Source organism: Dipodomys spectabilis, unplaced genomic scaffold (genome assembly GCF_019054845.1).
Source record: "Dipodomys spectabilis isolate Male_0828 unplaced genomic scaffold, ASM1905484v1 ptg000542l, whole genome shotgun sequence".
NCBI classification, from domain to species: Eukaryota; Metazoa; Chordata; class Mammalia; order Rodentia; family Heteromyidae; genus Dipodomys; species Dipodomys spectabilis.
This window is the reverse complement of record NW_024871219.1, coordinates 485,160-497,172: the sequence shown is the minus strand read 5'-3', so window position 1 is coordinate 497,172 and position 12,013 is coordinate 485,160. Positions and strand designations below refer to the sequence as shown.

At 42.8% G+C, this 12,013-nt stretch overlaps 1 protein-coding gene across 1 annotated transcript in view; it reads left to right on the top strand.

The window, feature by feature from the left end:
* The window catches only part of Ppp2r3a (protein phosphatase 2 regulatory subunit B''alpha), an 87,206-nt gene that overhangs the window by 24,489 nt on the left and 50,704 nt on the right, over positions 1–12,013 (top strand). The window contains exon 3 of the mRNA XM_042670358.1: positions 3,934–6,367. Coding sequence (XP_042526292.1) covers positions 4,379–6,367 — 1,989 coding nt within the window. The 5' untranslated portion in view covers positions 3,934–4,378. The remainder of the gene's footprint in view (positions 1–3,933; positions 6,368–12,013) is intronic.

Sequence of the window (12,013 nt, the reverse complement as noted above, 5' to 3'; positions counted from 1 at the left end):
TTCCATAGTTACATATACCATTCCTTTGAATGTAAGAAAATCTTCCCTTATGAGATTTCCCTTTTTCAATTTATCTTCTCAACTCTTCTTGAATTGAACACAGAGATGAAAATATCCCAAGTCTCGTTTTCTTTAATTCCCCCCAGTAGCACTGTGGACCTGGTCTCTTATTTCCTCTAGACGGTTCTCTTGGAAGCCATTTCAAAAATGACTCATCCACCAAAGATTGCCTGTGTTTTCCAGGCAGAGCAGTAGTTTTATTATGTTTAAATGACTCATTACTTCTGAATCATCATGCCTTCTGTACTCTATTAAATTAAAAAAAAAACACTCCTGTAGTATATTCTTCTCTGAGCCTTCAGATGGTCCACTCTAGTGACCTGGATATTCAGCTCATTCTCCCTTGTCTCTAGTATCCATCATCTCATCTTGAAGCCTTTTTTCCAGCTGAGACAAACAATAGAGTTTCTTTGCCTCTTATCTCCCTGCTCCAGATGTTTCCTGAAATGGTGCTAATGAATAGCAATATAAAAACCTATATCACACCGTTCTCGGTTTTCCATCACGGAACTTGTGTTGTTAGAAGTTTTATTCACTTCCTAAATTTCTCCATGAAATGAGGGGTGGAAAACCCCATAAAAATAAAGCAAAGCTCTCATGATTGTTGGTACACAAAACTAGTGAAACCCAGCATGTTCAAAGAATGAATCACTCTCATCGTTGGGATTCTATAACAATATTTTGGCTGTCTAACTACCCTTTGAACATTTATTTTCTGTCTCTTTTTTGCTCTGTATGGGCCAAGTCTTCCTTAGGGTCCACTCCTTGGCTCTTTTCTCAGCCCATGCATGCTCAGTCTCATCTACTCTTTTTTTTTTTTTTTTTGTCGGTCGTGGGGCTTGAACTCTGGGGCTGGGCGCTGTCCCTCAGCTCTTCAGCTCCAGGCGAGCGCTCTACCACTTGAGCCACAGCGCCACTTCCGGCCTTTTCTGATTATGTGTTGCTGAGAAATCGAGCCCAGGACCTCATGCATGCAAGGCTAGCACTCTACACTGAGCCACCTTCCCAGCCCTCTCATCTATTCTTGTAGCCTGAAATCCTTCATCTAGTTAGCATGCTCCAAAATCCTTATCTTCCAACTCCTATCCCTCTGCTGCCAGTGAGGAGCGTCTTCTCTCTGGGTCTCTGAAACAACCCAGGCCTGAAGGTGCATCCTTGACTCCAGCCTGCCTGAAGCTGCACCTTTGACTCTCAAACCTAGCACAAAATTAATCAGAGCCCAGGCTCATCTCCCCATCTACCTAAAACCCATTTTTTTTTTTTTTTTGTCAGTTGTGGGGCTTGAACTCTGAGCCTGGGCGCTGTCCCTCAGCTCTTCAGCTCAAGGCTAGCACTACCACTTGAGCCACACCGCCACTTCCGCCTTTTTCTGTTTATGTGATGCTGAGGAATCGAACCCAGGGCTTCATGCATGCAAGACAAGCACTCTATCACTGAGCCACCTTCCCAGCCTCCATTTTTAATTTCTAAAATGTGTTACAAACATTATTTGCAAACTTTACTTTGTATTTAAAGTGTCAATTGCAAAAGGATTTTTAAGTGTTGATTCATAAGCCTACTTCTTAGAGACAACTTGTCAATTTTTTCTTTGCTATATCTTTTGTTATTTCCATATTTCTGAATGCATTCTTATGGCTAATTCATTCATTTTAAACATTGAAGTTCAGCTCTCTCCCCCCTGCCAAAGTAAAGGATAAAAGTTATGTGATCATCTCAATATTTGGCAAAATTAAATATACCTTAGAGATTTTATTTTTAAAACTTCCAACAGGCCAGGCCCTCTCCTGTCATCCTAGCTACTCAGGAGGCTGAGATCTGAGGAGCGCCGTTCCAAACCAGCCTGGGCAGGAAAGTCTGTGAGACTCTTATCTCCAATTAACCACCAGAAAACTGGGAGTGGAGCTGTGGCTCATGTGGTAGAGCAAGCACTAGCCTTGAGCTGAAGAGCTCAGGAACAGTGCCCAGGCCCAGAGTTCAAGCCCTGAAACCACAAAACAAAAAACAAAACAACTTCCAACAGAATGAAAAATAGAAGAGTTTTCTCGGCCTGATAAATGAAATCCACAGAAACCCCTCCAACTTTCATCGTCTGTAATAGTGAAAGACTGACTCCATTTTCCCCAATATCAGTTACAAGACAACGATTTATAAACTTCCTTCTTCTTTCAGTGAAGGCAGTAAGACAGTATGATAGGAAAGGAAAAAGCAGAACTGTGTCTGTTCTTAGACAGCTTGATTCTGTATGTAGAAAGATCTCAAGGAATTAACAGTTTACAATAAGTGAATTTAGCCAAGTGACAACTATGTTTCTGTGCACCAGCCGCAATATGATGGCAGAATGCAACTTTCCCCCTCACTGTGTCACATGTCCTCCCCTGATTACCTTAATCACTGTTCATGCATCTCTCAGTTACCATCCTTGATGCATCTGTGGTGAACCCTCTGTTCTTCAGTAAATCACATGGCTGGCTGTTCCTCTAAAATAGGTCCAGCATCTAACCATGTCACTGTTAACTCTCTTGCCTCAAGCCCCCAGCTTCTTGCCTGGCTCATTCCAATAGTGCCTGCTTTGTTTCCCAGCTTCTCCTCTTGTCTTTTACATCTTGGAACACAGCATCCAAAATTCATCAGTTGAAAAATGTGAATCTGATCGTGTCATTCCTCAATTCAGTACGCCATCAGTTGTGTCCTGGCTCGCTTGGAGTTAAAGTCAGCTTCATTATAGAGCTCTACAGACCCTGCATGGTTTAGATGCCCACCTTCCTTTCTGACCTTACCTTCTACACTGGGCTCTTTGCCTTCCCTGCTTTGATCAGTTTAGTCTGTCTTCATCATTCTGCCGGTAAATCAAGAATGCTCCCACCTCCAGGCCTTTCCATTTAAGGTTACTCTGCCTGAGATGAATCACTGCATGACCTGCTCCCTCTCTTCTTTCAGGTCTCTGGTCAGATATCAGTGAGCTCTCTCCATCCTTTCAAAATCCTTGTCCTGCTTCATTTATCTCCATAGCCTATCATTATCTGATAAGTTATATGTACTTGCATGTTGTTTTTCTTCTTCCAATGAGATTGTCAGCTCCGTAAGGACAGAGACTTTGCGTTTATTCACTGCTGTGTCCTTAGCTATTAGTCAGAGCAGGGCATGCAGTGGGAATTCATTGTTTCTTGATTGATAGAACCTTTTTGGACAGATACTGCAACATGTTGTAAAAGCCACTAAAGATGGCTCACACCTATAATCCTAGCTATCTGGGAGGCTGAGATTTGAGGGTTGCAGTTCAGCAACAGTGAGGGCAGGATTATCCACAAAACTCTTACCTCCAATTAACTAGTAAAAAGCTGGAAACAGCACTGTGGCTCAAAGTGATAGAGTATTAACCTTGAGCAAAAAAGCTCCGAGACAGCAACCAGGCCCTGAGTTTAAACCCCAGAACTGGTAATAAATAAATAAATGTTAAAAAGAATTAAATAAGCCCAGGCACCGGTGGCTCAAGCCTGTCATCCTAGCTACTCAGGAGGCTGAAATCTGAGGACCAGGGTTCAAAGCCAACAGGGCAGGAAAGTCCATAAGACTCTTCAATAAACCACCAGAAAAACCAGAAGTGGCACTGTGGCTCAAGTGGTAGAGCACTCAACTTGAGCTGAAGAGTGCAGGGACAGCGCCTAGGCCCAGAGTTCAAGCCCCATGACCGACAAAAAAAAAAAGGAATGCAGAATATGACAAACACAAGTCTGTACTGCATAGCCACTTAGTTGCCTGATAGGGAATTGGACTCCATGACTAACTACAAAGAAGATCTAAAGAAAAAAAAAATAAATAAAAGTTCTAGTATTAAGGAAACGTATTAAGAATTATTTTCTTCTTTTATTATAGGTTGCTCTAAGTTACAGAACAAAAATGGGTCATTTAAACCTCTGGAGGACTCAATTATCACAGCACTGCCAGACGACTACCAGCTAAGATTGATGATATAAATTTATAATAACAAATGTGCGTTTTACCGAAGCACTGAAGAACTACAAGAGGATATCTTTCCTAAAAATGATCTTCAAGTGTCATATTTCTAAACACAACCAAACAGCACAATTATTAAATTATTAGACTTGCTGATACAGGCACACATGTGCAGCAGCTACTGTATACTGATAATTACCAAACCTCAAATGTATGTGATTTCCCTCCATTTTAAAAGTCCTTAGATTTGCAAGCAATCACTGAACATTGCCATTAGGCACATATTCAGTTGAGTGTCATTGAAGAGCGTTTTCTTGAAACATATAGAAGGTTGAACGTCCCAGGACCAGGTGGATTGGATATTATGGCAGCAGCTTATAGACTTGTGGTTAGTACTGTGAACCACTACAGCAGCGTGGTGATAGACCGGCGTTTTGAGCAAGCTATACATTATTGCACTGGAACCTGCCACACGTTCACACATGGTGTCGACTGCATTGTATTTCACCATAGCGTTTGTGCGGACCTCTTGCACCTCCCAGTGTCTCCGTTCAAAGATGTCGATCTCAACTCTATGTTTCTACCCCATGAAAATGGCCTTTGCTCTACTGAAGGTGACTACCCCCACCAGGCCCTGGCAGGCATTCCCAGGGTCAAGAGATCGTCCACGTTCCAGAACACCTGTAATTTAAAGGACATTGCTGGGGAAGCCATCAGTTTTGCCAGTGGCAAAATAAAAGAATTTTCCCTGGAAAAACTCAAAAACTCTCATCATGCCGTTTACAAAAAGGGAAGGAAAGTGAAGTCTGACTCATTCAATAGGAGGTCGGTTGATTTTGACCTGCTCTGTGGCCATTATAACAGTGATGGGCTCTCCCCGGCCTTTGGCTTACTCCGGAGTTCCTCATTGGAGGAAAAGTCTTTGTCCCAGCGAAACTCGCTTGATACAAACCTGACTTCCATGCTTCTCCAGAACTTCTCTGAAGAAGACCTGGTAACTCAGATTTTGGAAAAACACAAACTAGATCACTTCTCTCCTGGGACAGACATAAAAATGTGCTTAGACATCTTGCTGAAATGCTCTGAGGATCTGAAAAAATGCACAGACATCATAAAACAGTGCATAAAGAAAAAGCCAGGCGGTAGCATGAGTGAAGGGAGTGGGACCGATGCAAGTTCTACCTCTGAAACTGTCTATATGAATGTGATGACGAGGTTAGCATCCTACTTGAAGAAGTTACCATTTGAATTCATGCAGCCTGGGAATAATGAGACCATCGATATAACAGAACTGGTCAATAATGTGCCTAGCTTACAACTGACTCCCTTCTCTCCCATATACGGCACCGAACAGCCCCCTAAATATGAAGATGTTGTCCAGCAGTCAGGTCCGGACTCTGGACAGTTTCAGACTATTGAATCGCAAGGTGACACACATAATTCTAGGAAAACAGACACTGTAAAAGTCACTCCGAACAACTCTACCAATTCCTTACATAGGCTGGAGGTAAATGATCCCAGCACTCTCAAAGCTGTCCGACTTCAATCAGCCACGAATCCTTTGGAGAACATTTCTGCTGGTGAGTTAATGGAAACTCTTTATATTGAAGAAGAGTCAGATGGAAAGAAAGCATTCTTGGACAAAGGACAAAGGACAGAGAATGGGCCTGGTCAGGAGCTGTTTAAGGTGAACAAACAGAGAGCCGAATTTTCAGACCATGGTCTTCACCTTCAAAAAAGCCCTGCCTCCGTGCAAAATAATATCGGTAAAGTGTTTGAGACGCCAGTTGTTCATCTACCCGAGGAAGACTGTAAATCAAAAGTCCCTAGCGTGGAAGTGAGAGACCAGAGAGGTTTTATGAACCCTAACAGTCAGGAAGAGATTGATAAATTGTTACTGGATTTGGAATCATTCTCACAGAAGATGGAGACCTCTCTAAAAGAGCCACTTGCCCAGGATAACAACCTTACTTCTCTAAGTAGTCACGGTCATGTGACTAGTCCGATCCCTACAGATGTGGACCTTAAATCGAAAGGCTCTTCAGCCACAGAAAAAGTCTCACCTTCCTGCCTAACAAGGATTATTGAAACCAATGGACACAAAATAGAGGAAGAAGATCGAGCTCTCTTACTGAGAATCCTGGAAAGCATTGAAGATTTTGCTCAAGAACTCGTTGAATGCAAATCAGGTAGAGGGAGCCTGTCTCAAGAAAAGGAAATGATGCAAATTCTACAGGAAACCTTGACAACTTCCTCCCAGGCCAGTCTGTCAGTCTGCAGAAGTCCTGTGGGTGATAAAGCCAATGATACTTCTTCCATGGTTTTGATTCAGCAGACCCCAGAGGTGATCAAGGTAAGTCCCAACAATTTTGAGTCCTAAGAAGTCTCCAAAGGTATTTAAACAATTTAAAAAGCTGGGCGCCGGTGGCTTACGCCTGTATTCTTAGCTACTTAGGAGGCTGAGATCTGAGGATCGAGGTTCAAAGCCAGCCCAGGCAGGAAAGTCTGTGAGACTCTTATCTCCAGTAAACCACTAGAAAACTGGAAGTGATGTTGTGGCTCAAGTGGTAGAGCGCTCACCTTGAGCTGAAGAGCACAGGGATAGCGCCCAAGCCCAGAGTTAAAGCCCCACAACTGACAAAAAAAAAAAAAAAAACAATTTATAAGACAAATTATTTATGTTAAGCATTTTACATTCTACAGCAGGAATGATCTCAAGTCAGTCAGTGAGAATCAAAGACTTTAGAGCCAGGCAGATTGGTTTTAAACCATCCTCTCACACCTATAAATTTAGCAGCTCAGGAGACTGAGATGTGAGAATCATGGTTTGAAGTCAGCCAAGGCAAATTTTTTTTTTAATTAGCCACCAAAAAGTCTTGAGAGAGAAAAAACTAAGCAAGAGCTTGAGGCCCTGCATTCAAGTCCCAATACTAGAGGAAAAAAGAACAGAAAAATACAGGGATACAAGCAGATGGAATGTTCAGAATGGTGGCTACCCTTGGGGAAAGAAGAGAGATGTAAGCAAAGATATTCAGAGAGCTTCAGTAGTATTAGCAATGCCCTCTTCATATTCATATCTGGGTGGCAAATCTATCAAGTATTTTTCATTTTTATACCCTTTTTATACAGTCTTAAATACTGCATAATAATTTATTAAAGTTGTGTTTATGTAGCCAACTTAAAAGTCAAGTGATAGTTTACCTAGCATGTGCAAGACCCTGGGTTTAATCCCCAGTATAACCCCCCCCCCCAACAACAAATTCGTTTGAGCTGGATGTTATGTAATTCCAGCATTCAAGAAGCAGAAGCAGGAAGATCACAAGTTTGAGGCCATTCGAAGGTACATAGCAAGTTGAACTACATAGAGAGAATCTTGTCTCCAAAACCCAAGGGCTAGTTACATATCTCAGTGGGAGAGTGCTTACTTAGCATGTACAAGGGCTTGAGTCTAATCCTCAGTGTGGCAAGATAACACAACATCTTCTATGAGCAGGGAAAAAAGGTGTCTGTTAACCAGTATGTGTTTTGTGCCTGCTGTCCTGTTGCACATTTTTAGTTTCTAGTGGCATTGAAGTGTAAAGCAATACCATTCCTACTTGAGTTTGTTGTGATGATTTCATTCACGTCTACTTACCATTTTTGCAAAAACAAAACGAATCCTTTATGTGTGTCTCATTTGTTGATTCACAGATATTAACTTGGCTAGCAGAATTTTAGGGAAAAGTGCCAGTTCCAGGGGTCCTACCAGACCTGGATAAGCCAGACATCAAGCCAGTCAATCAAAGAAATGGCAAGTGGTGAGAGCAGGAGAGGAGGTCTAAGTGACCTGAGATCTTTCTTTGGGGACCTGACAAGAACTCTTAAGGTTCTATAGAAAGCAGAATGAAGGCATGGGTTGCAGGTTTGCATAGCTGACCCAACAAGGAAGCTTAGGCTATAGTGTGGTTGATTGTTATGTAAGGATGGGTTTTGTGGGGAAAAGGGAAGTGGCTGTTGCCTGGAGAATAGTTTGAACTCTTCTCATAAGATGTTTATCCGTAATACCTGTTAGTTTTGGAACCCAAGGTGACTGCTGGAGCGACTGGCCTAGAGAAAAAGAACAGGTCAGACAGGCCAGATGGAGTTAGTTCCTGTAGGCTTAGGGTAATGGCTGGTGATGTCCAAGTCCCATCCACTGGTCCAGGTTACTCTTATCTTTGTGTCTTGAGGATGAAGTGTGATTACTAGTTTGGGAAAAACATTGCTTCAATAATTAACTTACCTACCTGCAGAGCTGAGCGGGAATCCGACGCAAACTTTGACAGCAAGGAAGACAGGTGCAGAATGAAGGCACAGATGCCAAGCGTTTATCCTTCTCTTAGTTAACCATCACACATCTGCAGCCTCTATTGTCAGTGCCTTTAGCAATCACAGCCTCTGAGTCCCGTTATATAATATCTCTAGTTAACTTGTTCCCTTTCGGAGAGGAAACTGCAGAAATTACAAAACTGAGAACATATCTATTCATACTTCCAAGCAATATTGATGAGCTTCACATTTTATAAGAGAAAGAAAATGCATACCACCTCAAAATGATAATGATACGTGAAGAGCTGCCAGTTATGTTAGCATGCTAAGATGTTAAAAGTGTGTTTCACTGTTTTCCTCACAACTGTCTGCCTATTGAATGAGAAGTGTTCACCTCTGATGGCCCTTCTTAGTGTCTCACACTCATAATGCCAGAAATGCTTATTGTGATACAGAATTTTTCAATGTTACTCAGCCCTCTTTCTCCATTACCTCCTGGGAAGGAGGAAGCAAGGGAATGGATCTCTGATGAGACACACAATTCCAGGGATGGGCCCCCAGTGCCACCCCCAACTAAGTACAGCTGCTAAGATTCTGCCACAACAGGCTCAGAGTTTTACAAGCGTGGGCTGAGATCAGAATGTGGTTAAAAGGCCATTTCCCACCATTCTGATATATAGAGTAAACTTCAATGAGATCCCTGCACAGCTGACACTGTACCACTTTATCCTCTTGATTTAAAGAGTAAAAATATTGTCAACAAATCATCAAGTGTAGCCTTCGGTTGGGCTTTGAACTCAGGGCCTTTGCCCTTGCTGCATAGAGGCTCTACCATTAGAGCCATACTTCCAGCCTTACTGGGTTTTATTGTTGGGTTTTTGGGTTTTTTTGTTTGTTTTTATTTTGGCCCGTCAAGGAGCCTGAACTCTGGGCCTGGGCACTGTCCCTCACCTCTTCAGCTCAAGGCTAGTGCTCTACCACTCCAGCCATAGCACCACTTCTGGCTTTTTCTGCTTATGTGGTGCTGAAGAATCGAACCCAGAGCCTCATGCATGCAAGGCAAGCACTCTACCACTGAGCTGCCTTCCCAGCCCAAGACTGTGTTTTTTATGTTTGTTTGTTTGTTTTTTGTTTTTTTCAGTTGTGGGGCCTGAACTTTGGGCCTGGGCACTGTCCTTCAGCTCTTCAGCTCAAGGCTAGCACTCTACCACTTGAGCCACAGCACTACTTCTGGCTTTTTCTGTTTATGTGGTGCTGAGGAATCGAACCCAGGGCCTCATGGATGCAAGGCAAGCACTCTACCACTGAGCCATTTTCTCAGCCCCTGTTGTTGGGTTTTTGTTTGTTTATTTCAGCCAGAGTTCTGCCTTCATACTTTTGGAGACCATCATTGAGGTGTTTACTCTGGGAAGTGTTGAAATCCACAGGCATAACTCACATCAGCTTTTGTATTTGCAACATAATGCATGTCGTCAGCAGGATAGACTTGATCATCAGTTGCAGACTTCTCTTTTGACATCTCTGAATTTAGCTCTCACCCCAAGCGACTGAGAAATCATATCCTCTTCTCCTCTTCCTCTCACCTTCTCTCTCCCTATTCCCCATCTCTCTCCACGCATTTGTTTAATGTGTCAGTGGAAATTCTCCATTCCGTTTAACGTTAGCACTCTAATATATTTATAGGCCAGAAATTAATTCTTGTGCTCTCTAATAAGCAGTCTGTAATTGAAATCATTCCTCAAGGTGAGAAGGAAGAAGAAAAGCAGACTAAGGACAGAGAAATACCAAAGCTAGAAAATCTGGGCTCTGAGAATTATACCTAATAATTTCAGATACTTCCTTCTTTCTTCTCTCTAGCTTAGACTATAGAAGTTCAGGTAACCCTAGCATTTAGAAAACAGAAAGACAAAAATACAACGTTTCAGGCTTGGGGGTATTATAGCCCAAGTAGGAGAGAGCCTGCAGAGCAGGTACAAGGCCCTGGGTTCAAACTACTGGTAAAAAAATAAAAATTGAAGGTGCTTTCTGTTATTAGTCATGGAATGTATTCCTACCATTTGGAGGCACTGAAATAGGACACACAAATGTTTATACAGTCTCCTATGTAACACATGTGCCTTCTGTGCTGCTTTAGATTGTGAAGTAAAGGCAAGAGGGTAGGCAAGAACAAAGAAACCTGTGGATCAGTGGTAGAGTGCTTGCCTAGCATGCATGAAGCCCTGGGTTTGATTCCTCACCGCCTCATAAACAGAAAAAGCCAGAAGTGGCGCTGTGTCTCAAGTGGTAGAGCGCTGGCCTTGAGCTGAAGAGCTGAGAGACCGCGCCCAAGCCCAGAGTTCAAGCCCCATGACAGGAAAAAAAAAAAGAACAAATCATCTAGAGCCACCACTGCTTACCTCCTTTCTTCACGCTAGTGGTTCTTTGCTTAAGAACAAGATAACATTAATGACAGTACAGGCCATTAATTAAACAATGAGAAACACCAAATGAGAGCACAAAAGGATGAGAAACTGAATTTTAGGATTAAGAGTAATTGACTAATTAGCTTCGTGCTCAATTTCCTCTTTCAAAACCTAGTTACAGTGATTTATAAGGTCTGATTCCAAATTATTACTGTTAGGTTTTTAAAAAGAGGTAGCCGAGTAAAAACAGCACCAGCACGCACGTGGTATTCAGGTAAGGGGGAGGTTTATTCAGTAGACCTGCTGGGACCAGGCAAGGGTGGCACTCCACGTGGCTGAGAAAGGCCTGGGAATGAGAGAGAGCTGGGAAAGAGAGGAAAGAGCTAGAAAAGAGCAGAGAGAGGGGTAAGAACAGTAGCACTCACGTGGTATTCAGGTAAGGGGTAGGTTTATTCAGTACACCTGCTGGGACCAGGCAAGGTTGGCACTCCACGTGGCTGGGAAAGAGAGAGGAAAGAGCTAGAGCAGAAAGAGCTAGAAAAGAAGAGCAAGAGCAAGAGCTAGAAAAGAACAGAGAGAGAAAGAGAGAGTCTGGGCCTGGGCTAGGCCTTATGTAGGGTATGGGCGGGGAAAGGTGTGGCCACATCAAATTCAGATGTGACCTCTTCCAGGTGTCTCAGTTGCCTAGGTAATGCAGGTACTGGGTGGAGACTTTGCTGCGAGGAGGGTGGAGTCTGCTCACCATCCAGGAGCGGACCTTACAATTACCCTTTTTAAAAAACGACTCAGCAAGCAAGTGAGAGCTACAAGGTAAGAAGCCTTTTTTTTTTTTAGTTGAAATATAGCTTAAAACTCTTGAGTTAGACCTCTGAGAAGCAGCATGAATCCTGTAGCACCCAACCCGGTAGATTCTGCTTTCCCTTCTGATCAGAGAGAGTAAATGTCTCAGAACATGCAGTCATCTACAGTACAAGAAAAAATTCCCTTACTTGATCTTCTTTTCCCACTAAATAAGAGGTCACTCAACACAAACATCAACTAAAGGAGCCTACCCTTAGGGGAAGAACCCAAAGGTGTAACTTGTCTAAATTCTAGGAAATGGATTCATGTTGCTATTGTCATTAGTAGTGTTAGTAGTAGTGCTTGTTCTTTGCTTTTGGGGTTTTGAGGGGATAGGGTCAGTAGGGAGGGGCCACAGAAATAGAGAGAGAAAGGATGAACAAATGTAATCATGGTATTTAGTATACAACTATATGGAAAATGAGCTGTGTGATTGTGGGCAGGGATGGGAGGGGGAAACTGGGAGGAAG